Below are 20,008 nucleotides of genomic sequence, written 5' to 3'. Positions count from 1 at the left end.
AATCATTTCTATGTCACATGATCCAAAAAATACTTCCACGAAGCATGTACTCATTTCCTTCGTCAAGAATTCTTTGGGAGCCTCCTAGGTTCTTCAAGTAGCCTTTAATGGGCTGGAATGTCCCTAAAGATGGTGGACCTTGATCGATTTCTGGGTTAGGCAAAGACCAAGGACATAAGGACATATCAAATAAGCGATTGAAATGAGCCTTCCTCTCTCTCCTCTCCTCCTATCCGTCCACCTCTTTCTCTCTCTATTTACACCAACAGTGACTACAGTACATTACAATCACGCCAGAGACTCATCCAGAGCATCCAGGTTATGTGAGGAGTAAAGTGATATCTCCCATATAGATACCAGTTTAGATGACCGTTCTCTGAGTGAGCAGGACTGCTTCAGCCATTTTGGGAGTGGGCAGATCCTCCTCTCCTCTCCTCTCCTCTAACACACATCCCAGCATTCACTGCTCTCTCCAGCCTGGTCCCGTCCTGAGCCCCTGCCAGGAGGGGGCGCACGATCATACGCTCCTCAGCACAGCTGCCATGATTAGACCAGAACACCCAGCCCTGTACCTGCCCGGCCCCTCCCGGGGGAGAGAGAGAGGAAGAGGTGACTCGCTCTGTACTACCACCTGAAGGTGGGAGGGGGTACTACACACAACTATCAAATATCCAGAACAAAAGCGAGAGACTGAGGGTGAACGTAAATAAAAAGACAAGAAGCAGCATCATTCCAGGCATGTTACACTTTACATACAGGCCCATACAGGTGAGTTACACACCCCGTAACCAGGGCCCACCCTGTCTTTACCTGTGTGTGTGTAAGACAGAGAGAGAGTCCATTTCCTGCATATGGTAAATTGTGTTCAATTTTGAGTTAGAGTTTTCTTTAAAACTCAGAATCGGTGTTTTGTATACAGGTTCTTCAGAACCACGTGTCTGACTGGATTTGGGTGGTGAGGGTGTAAGTGTGTGTGTGTGTGTGTGTGTATGTGAGTGTGTGAGTGAGAGAAAGAGGAGGAGAGAGAGTGTGTGTGTGTGTGTGTGAGTGAGAGAAAGAGGAGGAGAGTGTGTGTGTGTGTATGTGAGTGTGTGAGTGAGAGAAAGAGGAGGAGAGAGAGTGTGTGTGAGAGAGAGAGAATGTAATGAGAGTATATGTGGACGTGCGTGTGCTTGATGGTGATGTTGGTGTTGTGGAGCTCTGGCTCCCCCGGTGGTGTGGAGGGGGAGAGCAGTGTGGGGGAGCAGGCATGTGTTACTCCTCCTCCCCGTCCCTCTCCTTCTCCTTTTTCTCCTTTCCCTTCTTCTTTTTCTTCTTCTTCTTCTCCTCCTTCTTGCCGAAGGTGATGAAGTCGCTCTTGTCGTCCGGGCCGCCCTGGTCCTGCCGGATGGAGATGATGGCGGGCGAGCCGGGGATGATGAAGGCTTCGGGCACGTCTCCCGGCTTCAGCGCCTGTGGGGGGTACCCAGGGCCCGGCCCGTAGCGGAAGTTCCAGCTGTTCATCCCCGCGCCTGCAGGGGGCGACACCTCCCCGCCCTCGTCTGCTGACAGAGAGAGAGACTGTCATGTAGAAACAAAAGCATCAAGAAAACCGAAAATAGATTAGCCACGCTCTGGTTACCTGTGTGGTGTGTGTGCAGTTTAGCACCGTGTGGGGCAAAGGCACAACTTCAGTCAGAATACTGTCTAGGGGGGTCAGGGGCCATGCACCCTCGGAAGAAATGTTTTAAAAGAGCAGAACCTACAGTCCCCAGTATTAGAACAGCAAGGCCAATTCTTTTGTTTTTGTAGAACACTGAATACATTTGGGGTTGGGATAAAAAGATGATCACGAGACAAGAGTTCAGAATTTCAGCTTTTATTTCCTGGTATTTACAAATAGATGTGTTAAACTACTTAGAGCACCTTTGGTATAAGACCACGCAATTTTTAGGTGAGAAAAAGTATTGGAACAGAGAGTATTTAAGTAAATAACACATAATGGTAAATGGTTGGCTTTTATATAGCGCCTTTATCCAAAGCCTTGTACAATTGATGCTTCTCATTCACCCATTCATACACACCAACAGTGATTGGCTGCAAGGCACCAGCTAGCTCGTCAGGAGCATTAGGTATCTTGCTCAAGGACACTTCGACACAGCCCGGGCGGGAATCGAACCGGCAACCCTCCGACTGCCAGACGACTGCTCTTACTGCCTGAGCCAATGAGACGACTGCTCTTTCCGCCTGAGCCATGTCGCCCCCACAATGGCAGCATTTGGTAGCGTATCCCTTGCTTGCAATAATGGCGTCAAGCCTGCAACCCATTGACATCACCAAAGTTGCATTCTTCTTTTGTGATGCTTTTCCAGGCTTTTACTGCAGCCTCTTTCAGTTGTTATTTGTTACAAAGGGGTTTTCCCTTCAATCTCCTCTTCAGGAGGTGAAATGCAGGCCCAACTGGGTTAAGGTCTGGTGATTGACTTGGCCAATCTAAAACCTTCCACTTCTTCTCTAATGGAGTCCTTTGTTGTATTGCCAGTGTGTTTTGGGTCATTGTATTGCTGCATGATGAAGTTCCTCCTAATTAGTTTGGACACTAATGCCAATAATGTAATGTAATGTAATGACACATTACACTCCACATTATCATGAGCCTACGCTCAACATTATCATATCCAGCCTACGCCCCACATTATCATATACAGCCTACGCCCCACATTATCATGAGCCTACGCCCCACATCATCATATCCAGCCTACGCCCCACATTATCATATCCAGCCTACGCCCCACATTATCATGAGCCTACGCCCCACATCATCATATCCAGCCTACGCCCCACATTATCATATCCAGCCTACGCCCCACATTATCATATCCAGCCTACGCCCCACATTATCATGAGCCTACGCCCCACATTATCATATCCAGTCTACGCCCCACAGTATCATATCCAGCCTACGCCCCACATTATCATATCCAGCCTACGCCCCACATTATCATATCCAGCCTACGCCCCACATTATCATATCCAGTCTACGCCCCACAGTATCATATCCAGCCTACGCCCCACATTATCATATCCAGCCTACACCCCACATTATCATGAGCCTACGCCCCATATCATCATATCCAGCCTACGCCCCACATTATCATATCCAGCCTACGCCCCACATTATCATATCCAGCCTACGCCCCACATTATCATATCCAGCCTACGCCCCACATTATCATATCCAGTCTACGCCCCACAGTATCATATCCAGCCTACGCCCCACAGTATCATATCCAGCCTACGCCCCACATTATCATATCCAGCCTACGCTTGACATTTTCTGATAGGGACGGGTCTTGTGGATGAAGTGAGGGGTTGCATGAGGGGGTTTTAGGTAAACATGTAAACTGAGATCGTGAAAAACATATCACCCTAGGTCGTAAAGGGTTAGAAATAGAGCTCAAATTGAAATAGTAATATAAAACATGGCTACCGTGTGTCCATTTTTATTTTAAAAAGGTTATGCCCATGGTGTGTGCAGTTCAGTTCTCATGAAGCAGAGACTACAGGGAGACACCTGAGACATGTAACTGTGCATTTGGGTTGAGCTGCTGCTCTGTGCAGCAGTCGGGGGTGTGGCAGGCTGTGCTATTTATAGGGTGACCGCGACAGCAGGAGAGAGCAGGACTGCTCGAGAACCTTCTGCACACAGACACACTGCTCATTTACTGACACTGTTTAGCTCACAGACACACTGCCCATTTACTGACACTCTTTAGCTCACAGACACACTGCCCATTAATGACACTCTTTAGCTCACAGGCATTGTTGTCCCTTTCCTGATTGGACACATGATTGGCTTTTGTCTTTTTGAGGTTGCTCTTGTTTGCCTCCATTTTCTCCCCGTGGCAGAAGATCAATACCTGAAACCCAACCCCTTAAATCTGCATCCTGCCTGCCATCCTCATCCTGATCCCCAGCCAGATCCTAAAACTGAATCAGTGTCCTTTAGCCAGGACCAAATGGCCACATATAGGTCACCCCTTCTGTCCCCTTCTCTCTCTCTCTCTCTCTCTCTCTCTCTCTCTCTCTCTCTCTCTCGCCAGACTCTGTTAAGGGTATGAATGGTTTCCGTGGAAACTGCATCCTCCAATGCTCCCCACACACCCAGGCAAAGCTGTTCATTCACACTGCGTTTCCCTGGAAACAAGTCAAACAGCATTGCCCTAGTAACAGCGCAGCCACAGGGACAAAGATCTCTCTCTCTCCCTTTCTCTCCTTCACTGCTGAATTTCCTCTCCAGTCTTTCTCTTTCCCTCTAAGATGTGATTTTTTTCCTTCCTTACTCTTCCCATGGTAATGTCCCTCCCCCCGCCTCCCGCCAGAGCTCCATCACTCCCTGCTGTGTGGAGCAGACCTCCATCACCTCCCTGCTGTGAGCAGCAGACCTCCATCACATCCGCTCCCTGCTGAGAGGAGCAGACCTCCATCACCTCCCTGCTGTGAGCAGCAGACCTCCATCACATCCGCTCCCTGCTGAGAGGAGCAGACCTCCATCACCTCCCTGCTGTGAGGAGCAGACCTCCATCACCTCCCTGCTGTGAGGAGCAGACCTCCATCACCTCTCTGCTGTGAGGAGCAGACCTCCATCACCTCCCTGCTGTGAGGAGCAGACCTCCATCACCTCCCTGCTGTGAGGAGCAGACCTCCATCACTCCCTGCTGTAAGGAGCAGACCTCCATCACTCCCTGCTGTGAGGAGCAGATCTCCATCACCTCCCTGCTGAGAGGAGCAGATCTCCATCACCTCCCTGCTGTGAGGAGCAGACCTCCATCACTCCCTGCTGAGAGGAGCAGACTTCCATCACCTCCCTGCTGTGAGGAGCAGACCTCCATCACTCCCTGCTGTGAGGAGCAGACCTCCATCACCTCCCTGCTGAGAGGAGCAGATCTCCATCACCTCCCTGCTGTGAGGAGCAGACCTCCATCACCTCCCTGCTGTGAGGAGCAGACCTCCATCACCTCCCTGCTGTGAGGAGCAGACCTCCATCACCTCCCTGCTGTGAGGAGCAGACCTCCATCACCTCCCTGCTGAGAGGAGCAGATCTCCATCACCTCCCTGCTGAGAGGAGCAGACCTCCATCACCTCCCTGCTGAGAGGAGCAGACCTCCATCACCTCCCTGCTGAGAGGAGCAGATCTCCATCACCTCCCTGCTGTGAGGAGCAGACCTCCATCACCTCCCTGCTGTGAGGAGCAGACCTCCATCACCTCCCTGCTGTGAGGAGCAGACCTCCATCACCTCCCTGCTGTGAGGAGCAGATCTCCATCACCTCCCTGCTGAGAGGAGCAGATCTCCATCACCTCCCTGCTGAGAGGAGCAGACCTCCATCACCTCCCTGCTGAGAGGAGCAGACCTCCATCAACTCCTCTCCCTGCTGTGAGGAGCAGATCTCCACATATTGCCACAGGTAAAGATGTGTATCTCAGGTTAAAATGTGTCACAGGTAAAGGTGTGTATCTCAGGTTAAAATGTGTCACAGGTAAAGGTGTGTATCTCAGGTTAAAATGTGTCACAGGTAAAGGTCTGTATCTCAGGTTAAAATGTGTCACAGGTAAAGGTGTGTATCTCAGGTAAAGGAGTGTCACAGGTCAAGGTGTGTATCTCAGGTAAAGCAGCATACCTGTGGCACTGGACACGGTGGGCCAGTTCTGCACCAGGACACCCTGAGCACCCTGCATCACTGAGGACTCCTCCATATGCACCGAGCTGCAACACACACACACACGTCAGGCATACACACACACACGCACACATTTACATTTACATTTACATTTTAGTCATTTGGCAGACGCTTTTAATCCAAAGCGACTTACAAGTGCATAGGTTCTACCATAAGTCAGAGCATCACATCCAGAAACTAGCAAAATACACAGGAAATGCTGTTCTAAACATAGTTGTCATCAGAAGTGCATTTTTTATTTTATTTTATTTTATTTATTTTATTTGGGGGGGGGGGGGTTAGACAAGGATAGGGATATCAGAAAGGAGGGGCAGGGGAAATCAGGAGGGAGGACTAAGGTAGAGTTTGAAAAGGTGGGTTTTGAGTCTGCGTCAAAATAGGGGGAGGGATTCTGCTGTTCTGACAGTGGTAGGCAAGTCACACGTCACACACACGTCACAGACACACACACATGTCAGACACACACACACACACACATCACAGACACACACACACACACATCACAATTGCACACACCCACACACGTGTCACAGACACCCCCCAGTCACAATCATTAACCAATCATTACACATACTAATGCTAATGCTCCACTACTCTACAGTCACACTGAATGAGCAGGGCTGGAGATGGGCTAATGCTAATGCTCCACTACTCTGCAGTCACACTGAATGAGCAGGGCTGGAGATGTGCTAATGCTAATGCTCCACTACTCTGCAGTCACACTGAATGAGCAGGGCTGGAGATGGGCTAATGCTAATGCTCCACTACTCTGCAGTCACACTGAATGGCATGGCCTGTAGCATAGTGGTTAAAGCACATGACTGTGACACTATAAGATCTGCACAGTCGTTGGACCCTTGAGCAAGGTCCTTAACCCTGCATTGCTCCAGGGGAGGATTGTCTCCTGCTTAGTCTAATCAACTGTACGTCGCTCTGGATAAGAGCGTCTGCCAAATGCCAATAATGTAATGTAATGTAATGTAATGTAATGTAATGTAATGTAAATGCTGCATGATCTAGCGGAGAAAGTGCTTACCTCTGCATTCCTGCTCGCAGAGAGGCAGAGTACCTCCAGTCTGCATTAGGAGCCTTCGGCTACAAGAGGGACAGAGAGAGAGAGGGACAGAGAGAGAGAGGGAGAGAGAGAGGGAGGGAGAGAGAGAGGGAGAGAGAGAGGGAGGGAGAGAGAAGGGGGGGAAGGAGAGAGAAAATGTGTTATCCATGTAGATTAAGAAGTGATGCTGTTGTAAATTAACTATGGTGCACTTCCTGTGTATGAACCTGTGTAAAGGAGGAAGAGGAGGAAGAGGAAGTGACCTTCTCCTTCTGCAGCCCCTGGTATCATAGCCCTTGTCCCAATGACACACTGGCAGAGCATTCTGAGTAAAAACAAAGCCTGCCTTGTGATTGAATTTGGGAGGACATGACTGAATCACTCTGGGGAACATGGTTATCACAACATTTCTGTCATTGTTTAATCGACATGATAATCAGTACGCCTTTTTCATCATTAAAAAACAAAAAACAAAACATTTTATTGTATATTAATTCAGAATATATTTTATTACAAAGCAGCAAAACACGTTATTTGTAATGTTTCTGTATTTGTTCTGTATGTTTTCATGTTTATTCTTGTTTATCATTAATTTCTCATAGTACCTGGTTTATGTTTTCCCATTACAGTTCTCTATTGTCCTCCCCTGTTATGTCTACATCTGAATGTTTATCAGTCTAGTCACTCTGTCTGTGTGCCCCACTATTCGGGTGGTTACGGTAGTTTTCGGGGTTCAACATTTTTTCTACACTCGCGATTCTTACTTCCTGCTTTTTCTTGATAGTTAAATGTTGTAAAGCACGATTCTTATTAACTACTACTAATCTAGGTGTTGTACAGTACTAATCCGATTAATACACTTACTGTCTGTCTAACTAACTAACTAACAATCACTTTTATTGGGTAGTTTAGAAATATTCACGTAACTAACTCACTAACGCTATCTCTTAGTATTTCTGCACTGTTCTATAACTCCGCCTCCCTATGCTATCCCTGATTACTCGTTTAGTTTCAGCGAAGTGTTCGCACCTGTCTCTAACTATCACTACGTCTTCTAACTATGCAAATGTCTCCTCCCTAATCCGGAGCCGTATGTTTTACATGTTTTGTTTCGTGCATCCAGTCTGCGTTTTCGTCTCCCTCCCGTTATTATGTTATTACCCTATTGTGTTTCCCCACCTGTTGTCCATTTTGTTTAGCCCACCTTTTCCTCTGCCCCGCCTAGATTGTCACCTTCCCTCTTGTATTTAAACCTCAGTCTCAGTATGCCTCGTTGTCAGAACGTTGATCTTGATAAGTGCCGATTGTTTGTTAGCCTTGTTATAGAGATTCTTGAAAGACACCCCTTTGCCTTGACTTCGACTTTGCTTTTGCCCTGCTGTACCTTCGCCCTGTGATTTTTGACCTCTCGCTTGTTTTTTCGACCATTCTTTTGCTTTTCGTTTTTTGGCTGTGTACTGGAACTCTTGGCTTGTGACTACTGGACATTAAAACTACTCTTTTGGATTATCCTGTGGTCTGCGTCTGGGTTCCCTGCACCGTACATAACAGTTATTACTTTATTCAGATATTTATATTCGAGACCAATATCTTGGTATGTGCTGTACGTCATTACTCTGGAGTTCTGCCAGCCCAGCTTATAATCAGGGATATTATTTAATAAAACTTTTACACCTTACTCACCAGGAGCTTATTGCACCAGTATAACAAAAGTAATCTGCACTACTACACCTTACATAACAGCTACATGAGCTACTACACCTTACAGACCAGCTACATGAGCTACTACACCTTACAGACCAGCTACATGAGCTACTACACCTTACAGACCGGCTACATGAGCTACTACACCTTACAGACCAGCTACATGAGCTACTACACCTTACAGACCAGCTACATGAGCTACTACACCTTACAGACCAGCTACATGAGCTACTACACCTTACAGACCGGCTACATGAGCTACTACACCTTACAGACCGGCTACATGAGCTACTACACCTTACAGACCAGCTACATGAGCTACTACACCTTACAGACCAGCTACATGAGCTACTACACCTTACAGACCAGCTACATGCGCTACTACACCTTACAGACCAGCTACATGAGCTACTACACCTTACAGACCAGCTACATGAGCTACTACACCTTACAGACCAGCTACATGAGCTACTACACCTTACAGACCAGCTACATGCGCTACTACACCTTACAGACCAGCTACATGAGCTACTACACCTTACAGACCAGCTACATGAGCTACTACACCTTACAGACCAGCTTACACAAAAACAACGAAGCTTCTAGATAAAATCAAGCACAAGCATTTACTTTCTGAAATGACAAACACAGTCAAATCATTTTCAAACTAATGTACATCCCATGTAGAACTGTGATAAAAATGGATAGTTACAGAATCACACATATAGTGACACATGCTCCCATTCAGCCCAAATACCCACTCTCACTGACAGTTCTAATGATGAATCATGTCCAGATCAGTCAAACATGCTGAGATTAATGAGGATTACTGACCGGAGGCACAGACCAGCTGAAGCCACTGATTGGCTGACCTGCTCGGACACTGGCCAATCACACACTCAGACACTAGAGCCATGTACACTGGCCAATCACACGCTCAGACACTAGAGCCATGTACACTGGCCAATCACACACTCAGACACTAGAGCCATGTACACTGGCCAATCACACGCTCAGACACTAGAGCCATGTACACTGGCCAATCACACGCTCAGACACTAGAGAAAAAAATGGTTGGCATTTATATAGCACCTTTATCCAATGCGCTGGACAATTGATGCTTCTCATTCACCCATTCATACACACACACACTCACACACACACACACACACACACACACACACTCACACACACACTCACACACACACACACACTCACACACAGACACACACACACACACACACACACACTCACACACTCACACACACTCACACACACACACTCACACACACACACACACACACACACACACACTCACACACACACACACACACACACACACACACACTCACACACACACACACACACACACACACACACACTCACACACACACACACACCCTCTCTCACACACTCACACACACTCACACACACACACACACTCACACACACACACACACACACACACACACACACACACACAGACACTCTCTCACACACACTCACACACACACACACACACACACACACACACACTCACACACACACACACACACACACACACCTGGATAGCGGCGTCGGGCATGCTGAGTCTCCGTACGAACATCTGGCCGCTGGAGCCGGTGAAGAAGCGGTCGGAGCCCATGGTGGCCCCCGGCGGGCAGCCCGTGTTGTAGAACATGAAGGTGTCGCTGCCGGACGTGGCGGTCAGGCAGGTCTTGTAGCAGTAGGTCTTGGTGAGGGAGCCGTTTCCCCGCACCTCGATGTAGTGCGGCTCCACCTTCAGATCCCGCCTCATCACCACACCGCCGCCAGCCTGCGGGGTGGCCCCGGCCCCGGCCCCCGGGGGCCCCGCCTTGCGGGACACGCAGCAGGGGCAGCAGGACTGCGCGTGGGAACAATAGGTGTGGCAGCGCACCACGGCCAGCACCATGACGGTGAGGAGGAAGACGAAGGTGGTGGCACAGAGAGCCACCATGAGGTACAGCGTGACGTTGGAGAAGAGCAGCGGGGGGCGCACCACCCTCCGCGGGTCGGCCGGCGGCTTGGGCGGGGCCTCGGTCAGGGCGATGCTGAGCGTGGCGGTGGCGGAGAGGGGCGGGGCCCCGCTGTCACTCACCAGCACGGTCAGGCTGAAGGAGGAGGAGTTGTCGTCAATGCGCCGGGTGGTGCGCACCTCGCCCGTGTGCTCGTGCACCTTGAACAGGTCGGAGGCGTGGCCTAGCGCGAAGACCAACCACGCGTTGCGCCCGGCGTCCGCGTCGTACGCCATCACCTTGGCGACCAGATGCCCCGCCTCCGCCTGCCGCGGCAGCGTCTCGGTGCGCGAGCCGTTGGGGGGCGGGGCCCACACCTCAGGGGCGTGGTCGTTCTGGTCGGTGACGTACAGGTACACGGTGGCCACGCGGCTGAGGGGAGGCACCCCGCCGTCCTGAGCCTTCACCTGGAAGTGGAACTGCCGCAGAGTCTCGTAGTCGAAGGCGCGCAGGGCGTAGGCCTGGCCGCTGTCGGGCCTCACGGACACGTACGCCGTCACGGGCACGCCGTGGTTGTTGTCGTTCAGCACGCTGTAGGTGACGCGCGCGTTCTCCCCGGTGTCGCCGTCCTGGGCGCGCAGGGTGCACAGCCACGCCCCGGGGGCGTTGTTCTCCGGCACGTACACCGTGTAGGACGTCTGCTGGAAGCGGGGCGGGTTGTCGTTCACGTCCGCCACCTCCACGCGGATGGTCTTCTGTGAGGACAGCGGCGGGCGGCCGGAGTCGGTGGCACGGAGCGTGACGTTGTAGGCGGAGACCTCCTCGCGGTCCAGGAAGGCGGAGGTCACCAGGGTGTAGTAGTTGCGGAAGGACTTGACCCTGAAGGGCAGGCCGGGGGGGATCTCCAGGCTCACCTGCTTGTTGGGCCCGGAGTCGCGGTCCGTCACGCTGATCAGCGCCACCACCGTGTCGGCCCGCGCGTCCTCCCGCACCGGGCTGGACAGGGAGGACAGCACGATCTCCGGCACGTTGTCGTTCTCGTCCAGAACCTCCACCACCACCTTACAGTGGGCCGCCACGGCCCCCGGGCCCCGGTCCAGAGCCTGCACGTACAGCTCGTACGAGCTGGTCTCCTCGTAGTCCACCTGGCTGTGCACGCGGATCTGGCCCGAGGAGGGGTCCATGCTGAACACCTGCCGCACGCGCTCCGGCGTGTAGCCGCTGAAGGAGTACACCACCTCCCCATTCGTCCCCGCATCCAGGTCTGTGGCGTTCAGCTTGATCACCAGCGCGTCCTTCGGCGAGTTTTCTAACAGTTTCACCTTGTACACCGAGCTGTCGAACACCGGCACGTTGTCGTTCGAATCCAGGACCCGGATGTATATTTTGGCGGTGCCGGTTCTGGCGGGAGAGCCTCCGTCTGCGGCAGTGAGGTTTATCCGGTGGAAAGCCGTCTGCTCGCGGTCCAGAGACTTTTTAAGCACCAGCTCGATCATGCGGCTATTCAGAGAGGGTTTGTTGGAGTCCAGCGCGAAGTGCTCGTTCGGGCTCAGCCGGTACAAACGGACCGAATTAGATCCCAGGTCCTGATCCTGCGCGCTCTCGATGGGAAAGCGCGACCCCGGCAAAGCGGATTCTGATATTTCCAGTTGGTATTCGTCCCTGGGGAACTGCGGCGCATTGTCATTCGCATCGAGTATCTGCACCTCCACGCTGAACGCTTCCGACGGGTTTTCAGCCACGACCTCCAAATTCAGAAAGCAGGTGGCGCTTAAATCGCAAAGCGACTCCCGGTCGATTCTTTCATTAACCGTCAGTTTTCCATTTTTGGGGTTGACATCGAAATAGCGCGTCGCGCTGTTATAGACTATCCGTATGTTACGGGCGGGCAGCTTTCTAATATCCAACCCCAGATCCTGCACGATATCTCCAACGACAGTTCCGCGTTCCAGCTCCTCTGTAACGGAATAGCGGAGCTGTGCAGACGCAAGGCCACCGGCATATAAAAACACCCAAAACACCAAAACGGAAAGAGGCGCGCTGTTCTTTATGCTGCTCCATCCCGCTGCACGAGCCATCGCAGACGGACTAAACCAGCTTTACCGTGCCTCGCGCCACCACATTAAAATGGGCTTTACACCTCACCCTGCTCCGAACACGGCGAGCCGCGCATCCATCCGTCTGTTTCACACCCACACTGCTTCCGCACCGCCGCCATTCCCCTCTCCTTTGTCTGTTCTGGGGGTTTTTTTCTTCGGCGCGCGGCTGACGGGTGTGTTTCCTTGCCGCTGGTGCCGCGTCTCCCCCCCTCCTCTCTCACCCCTCTCTCTCTCTCCCTCCCTCGCGCTGTGGGGGAGGGGCGGCTCGGTCACAGACGGCTCTGCATTTCAGCACCAGAAAAGAACAGCGACTGTAAAATGTAGAGCAACGAACGCGCGCTACACTACAATCCCAGCAGTCTTCAATTCATGTTCACTTTACTCGGTCACGACGTGTGTGTTTATGGGTATACGTGTAATTTTATTATAACGAGACAAAACGAATAAAAAAACTGCGTTCATCCATCGCTTTCACGAATCGAGGTGGGAAAAGGTTAAGTAAAATCTCATTTTCGCTTTCAGTTGAGCGGCGCGCCCCCAAAAAATGAGCTGCTCTCCCCTCCCCCGTTTCTAGTGAACAGAAATGTGTCATTACAGCGCGTGTCATTACAGCGCGTTCTCGGCTCTAATCAGGAAGAGACGTCCTGAAGCGCGGCTCATCCTCCCTCGGTCACAGACTGGACAAAGGCACGAGGTTTATCGCCTGCTTCCTTTGTTCGTTTCAGTCTCAGGATTTTCCTTCGTTCCGTCGCTACTGCGGCGGACACACACACACACACACACACACACACACATACACACATGGTAAGGAGCAGCCCCCGCGCTGTGTATGAGATGTGGAGTGTTGGCAGACATAAGCCCCCCGGTTGTCATGGAGAGATCGCGGGCTGCTAGCGCCTAAAGAGTGACAGCTCCTATAATCATCTCCAAAGATGCCGCAGTACCCCCCCCCCCCCCCCCGCAGCGCAAAATGCTACTCATCCTCCTCATCACCATAGTTTACGCACACTGACCCGGGATAAGTCACCCGGGATAAGTAACCCCAGCGAACCGAGTCAGCCCGGCGGGTGCCCGCGGCGGTGAGACCATTCGCGAGCGCGGAAAGATGATGAATCACCTGTCACACTGAAACCGAGTTTACAAATAATATCCTTACAAACGCGCATGAACAGGTTTCATTATCTAAAGATAAGACTAACTCAGAACTTTTTTTTTTTACAGGAAAGCGCGTTTTTAGAATAATGGAGGGGAAATAGAACAAGGGAAAGGGGAGGTGGGGGCGTCACATTTGAGCGCGATGTAATCATTTAAAATGTATGAAACAATTATATCTACTGACTGCACTGTACAATTTAATGTAAATTCACATCTGCATTAAAACAAGAGGAAGAGGAAGAAAGGGTGAGCAGTGTTAGCTAGCAGCAGAGGGACGTTACTGCACACTGCTGTGAATAACATACTGTAAAAATGAAAATCACCGTATTCCTCGCTTTCATGATATTACATTACATTCACTCAGCAGATACGCTGATCCAGCGAGAGTTAAAGAAGTGGACAACATCCGCCTTAATATAGAAACATCCGCCCCAAATATTAAAACATCTGCCTTAATATAAAAACATCAGTCTCAATAATAAAACATCCATCCTTTATATTAAACATCTGTCCTCAATATTAAGACACCCATCCGTAACCACATCCACTCTGCCCCCCTGTGGTTAAGCCGTCGACGTCTCAATGTGTGCTCTCATTTATCTCATTTATTATTAGAGTTTTCTTCGACATTTTGCTGTTAATTTACTAAAATGTTGAACAGTAAAAAAATATATATATATACTTTGGAGACAATGTTATAATGTTTATATTTCATGAAATATGAATGCAATAAATCATTGCCAAATATAATGTTTATGTGAAAATGCATGAATGTTTGAAACAGTTATGAAATCTTCTGGCTCGGCTCGTCTGCTCAGAGGAGACCCAGTGTAAGTGTTCTGATGGGCTCTGATGGGTTCTGATGGGTTCTGATGGGCTCTGATGGGTTCTGATGGGCTCTGATGGGTTCTGGTGGGTTCTGATGGGCTCTGATGGGTTCTAATGGGCTCTGATGGGCTCTGATGGGTTCTGATGGGTTCTGATGGGTTCTGATGGGCTCTGATGGGTTCTGATGGGCTCTGATGGGCTCTGATGGGTTCTGATGGGTTCTGATGGGCTCTGGTGGGTTCTGGTGGGTTCTGGTGGGTTCTGATGGGCTCTGGTGGGTTCTGATAGGCTCTGATGGGTTCTGATGGGCTCTGATGGGCTCTGATGGGCTCTGATGGGTTCTGATGGGTTCTGATGGGCTCTGGTGGGCTCTTATGGGTTCTGATGGGTTCTGGTGGGCTCTGGTGGGTTCTGATGGGTTCTGACGTCCCGGGCCGTCGCTGCTCAGAGCATGGAGAGTGATGTCACTGTCTGGAACACTTTTAGCATCGTTAAATATTCATGAATACCCTGCCTTTACCTGTCCAATCTCAGCACAATGTTCCCCATCAAATCGTTATTATATCTTTCTTACAGTAAAATAAAAACTTTCAGAAAAACTCATTACAGTGATTACATTCTTCATTTGACATTTGTGTGTGACATCCCAAGGCTTGTCATTTACATGTAATGAATGATGTTTTATATCCTACAGGAATGAATACAGGGTTGCCAGTGGGAATGGTGGTGGTCTCAGGCCAATCACAGGGCAGAATAATGACACGCTGAGGAACGGTGGTGGTCTCAGGCCAATCACAGGGCAGAATAATGACATGCTGAGGAATGGTGGTGGTCTCAGGCCAATCACAGGGCAGAATAATGACACGCTGAGGAATGGTGGTGGTCTCAGGCCAATCACAGGGCAGAATAATGACACGCTGAGGAACGGTGGTGGTCTCAGGCCAATCACAGGGCAGAATAATGACACGCTGAGTATTGAGTAGTGTCCGATCCCTCAGCAGAAGGAGTTAGACCAAAATAAGAACCACACCACTGCAATAAGAAACTAATCTCTGAAGTATAAAAAGTGCTACAACCTCAGAAGATGACCTTCATGAAAGAATGCCTGATTGATGGAATGCGTGTGTTCAGTAAGCGTGCAGTCTGGACTGAAAACGGGGGCCAACTAAACCAAACGGACACAGTGCAGAGCAGTCTGCCCAGATTATAAAACCCCAGTCCACAGCCTGGCAGTTCCCTACACACAAATGACTCGTTTTAGGGAACAGAAACCCCGAATAGGAGGATGAAAAGAATAAAACTGCTTATCTTCCATTGTTCTGAAGATAGGGCAGCAGCCCTTGTTGTGGGACTGGGCGTGTTTACAGATGCTGTAGCCATTACACAGACGCCCTCCCCTATCTGGCACACACCCATCCCCTCTGGCCCAGTAAGGGCTGCACCAGCGCCTCTCCCCTGGGTCACATACAGAGCAGGGTTTCTCACACACCCAGCTTGTATCTGAGCATGCTCAGTACGCCAGCTGCAGCTGCGGCTGACAGCTCAGTGCCCCCCGGTGGCCAATCAGGGCCAGGGCCATTGCAACCACAGACACAAAAGATGGAGGATACACCTGACTCTGGCTGGCCTCTTTGACCTCTGACCTGGATAGCAATGAGCTGCAGATACAGCACAGTTAGTCATGTGATACACCAGTCACTGTATGCCAATAGTCATGTGATACACCAGTCACTGTATGCGAGGAGTCATGTGATACACCAGTCACTGTATGCGAGGAGTCATGTGATACACCAGTCACTGTATGCGAGGAGTCAAGTGATATGCCAGTCATTGTAATCATGTGATATGCAGTGAGTCATGTGATATGCAGTGAGTCATGTGATATGCAGTGAGTCATGTGATATGCAGTGAGTCATGTGATATGCAGTGAGTCATGTGATATGCAGTGAGTCATGTGATATGCAGTGAGTCATGTGATATGCAGTGAGTCATGTGATATGCAGTGAGTCATGTGATATGCAGTGAGTCATGTGATATACAGTAGGTCACGTGGTATTTTTACATTACATTACATGGCATTTAGCAGACGCTCTTATCCAGAGCGACGTACAACAAAGTGCAAATTAAACACAAGCACAAGTGCAAAGAGGACCTGAGAGGACAGTATAGTTCCGAGTCCTAGTGTAAACATGCAGAAAATCACAACCCTTTAAGAGTACAATCAACTTTCAAACTAGCATACCACAATTGCAGCTAGAATACAACAATACAACTGCCAATAAAAAAGTTACTCATGTGATATGCAGTGGGTCATGTGATACACCTGTCACTGTAATCATGTGATATGCAGTGGGTCATGTGATACACCTGTCACTGTAATCATGTCATATACAGCGAGTCATGTGATATGCAGTGGGTCATGTGACATGCAGTGGGTCATGTGACATGCAGTGGGTAATGTGACATGCAGTGGGTCATGTGATATGCAGTGGGTCATGTGACATGCAGTGGGTCATGTGACATGCAGTGGGTCATGCGATATGCAGTGGGTCATGTGATATGTCGTGGGTCATGTGATATGCAGTGGGTCATGTGACATGCAGTGGGTCATGTGACATGCAGTGGGTCATGTGATATGCAGTGGGTCATGTGACATGCAGTGGGTCATGCGATATGCAGTGGGTCATGTGATATGTCGTGGGTCATGTGATATGCAGTGGGCCATGTGATATGCAGTGGGTCATGTGACATGCAGTGGGTAATGTGACATGCAGTGGGTCATGTGATATGCAGTGGGTCATGTGACATGCAGTGGGTCATGTGATATGCAGTGGGTCATGTGATATGCAGTGGGTCATGTGATATGCAGTGGGCCATGTGATATGCAGTGGGTCATGTGATATGCAGCGAGTCATGTGATATGCAGTGGGTCATGTGATATGCAGTGGGTCATGTGATATGCAGTGGGCCATGTGATATGCAGTGGGCCATGTGATATGCAGTGAGTCATGTGATATGCAGTGGGTCATGTGATATGCAGTGAGTCATGTGATATGCAGTGGGTCATGTGATATGCAGTGGGTCATGTGATATGCAGTGGGTCATGTGATGTAGGAATCTTTCCCCACTCACTGCCCCAGAGGAGCGCTCTGGCAGGGGGACAGTAGGCCTGTTGCCGGGTAACAGTTGCCAAGCAATACGCACAGTTTATAGAATTCAGAGATGACCTCACTGCTAGCACCTCTCACACAAGCCCGCTCATTGGCTGCCTCTGCGGTGTGTCATGATTCTGAACAGTAGCAAACTCTTCTGCACATGAGCATATGAATATGAACTGGGAGGGGGTGGTGCTGGGGAGAAAAAAAATGATAACATAAATTATGTAATTAAAGGCCTTTCCAGACCTATTTAGTCTATAGAGTACTAGTGAGGGAATTCAGTCTGTGACCCAATGTAACAACACCCACAAGCCCTCTCCTCACAGTAACACACACACACTCACACGTGCACAAACACACACACACACTCACACACATATGCGCACACACACATGCACACACACGTATACACACCTACTCATACACACATACATGCACGCACACACACACACACACTCATACACACACACATGCACACACACATACTCATACACACACACACATACACATGAGCGCACATATGTGCACACACCGACACACACACATGCACATGCTCACACACACACACACACGCACATGCACACACACGCGCGCACATATGTACACACACACACACAGACACACACACATACTGAATAACTCCAGTGATTATCACCGCTCCTTTTAGAAAATCTGCCCTTTATCTCAGCATTAGTTCCACGGGCGTGAAGGAGATCAAGCATCACTCGCATAAAGGGACAGATTATGAAATATGAAATGGCAAGTTTATTGCTCATTCCTAAAACACAAACGCCATGGATCATTATGCAGTCTAATATCTTCTGATGCACAGTGTGAAGATACACATAAGATACACAAAAGGTACACAAAAGATACACATAAGATACATAAAGACGATGCGCATAATTACCAAGGATCCGATAGCGCTGGAGGACAGGAGCACTCGTTACAGACGGGCCAGTCTGTGTGTCAGTGTTCATGTGCTGGTGTTACAGACGGGCCAGTCTGTGTGTCAGTGTTCATGTGCTGGTGTTACAGACGGGCGAGTCTGTGTGTCAGTGTTCATGTGCTGGCGTTACAGACAGGCGAGTCTGTGTGTCAGTGTTCATGTGCTGGTGTTACAGACGGGCGAGTCTGTGTGTCAGTGTTCATGTGCTGGTGTTACAGACGGGCCAGTCTGTGTGTCAGTGTTCATGTGCTGGTGTTACAGACGGGCGAGTCTGTGTGTCAGTGTTCATGTGCTGGTGTTACAGACAGGCGAGTCTGTGTGTCAGTGTTCAGGTGCTGCCGTTACAGACGGGCGAGTCTGTGTGTCAGTGTTCATGTGCTGGTGTTACAGACGGGCCAGTCTGTGTGTCAGTGTTCATGTGCTGGTGTTACAGACGGGCCAGTCTGTGTGTCAGTGTTCATGTGCTGGTGTTACAGACGGGCGAGTCTGTGTGTCAGTGTTCATGTGCTGCCGTTACAGACGGGCGAGTCTGTGTGTCAGTGTTCATGTGCTGGTGTTACAGACGGGCGAGTCTGTGTGTCAGTGTTCATGTGCTGGTGTTACAGACGGGTGAGTCTGTGTGTCAGTGTTCATGTGCTGGTGTTACAGACGGGTGAGTCTGTGTCAGTGTTCATGTGCTGGTGTTACAGACGGGCGAGTCTGTGTGTCAGTGTTCATGTGCTGGTGTTACAGACAGGCGAGTCTGTGTGTCAGTGTTCAGGTGCTGCCGTTACAGACGGGCGAGTCTGTGTGTCAGTGTTCATGTGCTGGTGTTACAGACGGGCGAGTCTGTGTGTCAGTGTTCATGTGCTGGTGTTACAGACGGGTGAGTCTGTGTGTCAGTGTTCATGTGCTGGTGTTACAGACGGGTGAGTCTGTGTCAGTGTTCATGTGCTGGTGTTACAGACGGGCGAGTCTGTGTGTCAGTGTTCATGTGCTGGTGTTACAGACAGGCGAGTCTGTGTGTCAGTGTTCAGGTGCTGCCGTTACAGACGGGCGAGTCTGTGTGTCAGTGTTCATGTGCTGGTGTTACAGACGGGCCAGTCTGTGTGTCAGTGTTCATGTGCTGGTGTTACAGACGGGCGAGTCTGTGTGTCAGTGTTCATGTGAGTCTGTGTGTCAGTGTTCATGTGCTGGTGTTACAGACGGGCCAGTCTGTGTGTCAGTGTTCATGTGCTGGTGTTACAGATGGGCCAGTCTGTGTGTCAGTGTTCATGTGCTGGCGTTACAGACGGGCGAGTCTGTGTGTCAGTGTTCATGTGCTGGTGTTACAGACGGGCGAGTCTGTGTGTCAGTGTTCATGTGAGTCTGTGTGTCAGTGTTCATGT

The 20,008-nt window shown here is 50.0% G+C and overlaps 1 protein-coding gene across 7 annotated transcripts in view; it reads right to left on the bottom strand.

Moving 5' to 3' along the window:
• LOC133134021 (protocadherin alpha-C2-like) overlaps window positions 1-20,008 on the bottom strand; it is a 61,799-nt gene that overhangs the window by 835 nt on the left and 40,956 nt on the right. For 4 of the 7 annotated variants that reach the window (XM_061250376.1, XM_061250375.1, XM_061250377.1 and 1 more), the window contains exons 2-4: window positions 6,755-6,813; window positions 5,659-5,744; window positions 1-1,544 (exon numbers count right to left, since the gene is read on the bottom strand). The exon at window positions 1-1,544 is cut by the window's left edge and continues 835 nt beyond it. In XM_061250376.1, the coding sequence (XP_061106360.1) occupies window positions 1,255-1,544; window positions 5,659-5,744; window positions 6,755-6,813 (435 nt within the window). In that variant the 3' untranslated portion in view covers window positions 1-1,254. Of the gene's footprint in view, window positions 1,545-5,658; window positions 5,745-6,754; window positions 6,814-10,028; window positions 12,737-20,008 lie in introns of those variants that run through there. The other 3 variants (XM_061250374.1, XM_061250372.1, XM_061250373.1) reach the window with 3 other exon arrangements.

This window comes from Conger conger, chromosome 7 (genome assembly GCF_963514075.1).
Source record: "Conger conger chromosome 7, fConCon1.1, whole genome shotgun sequence".
Lineage (NCBI taxonomy): Eukaryota > Metazoa > Chordata > Actinopteri > Anguilliformes > Congridae > Conger > Conger conger.
The sequence above is the reverse complement of the archived record's forward strand: the minus strand, read 5'-3'. Positions and strand labels throughout refer to the sequence as shown.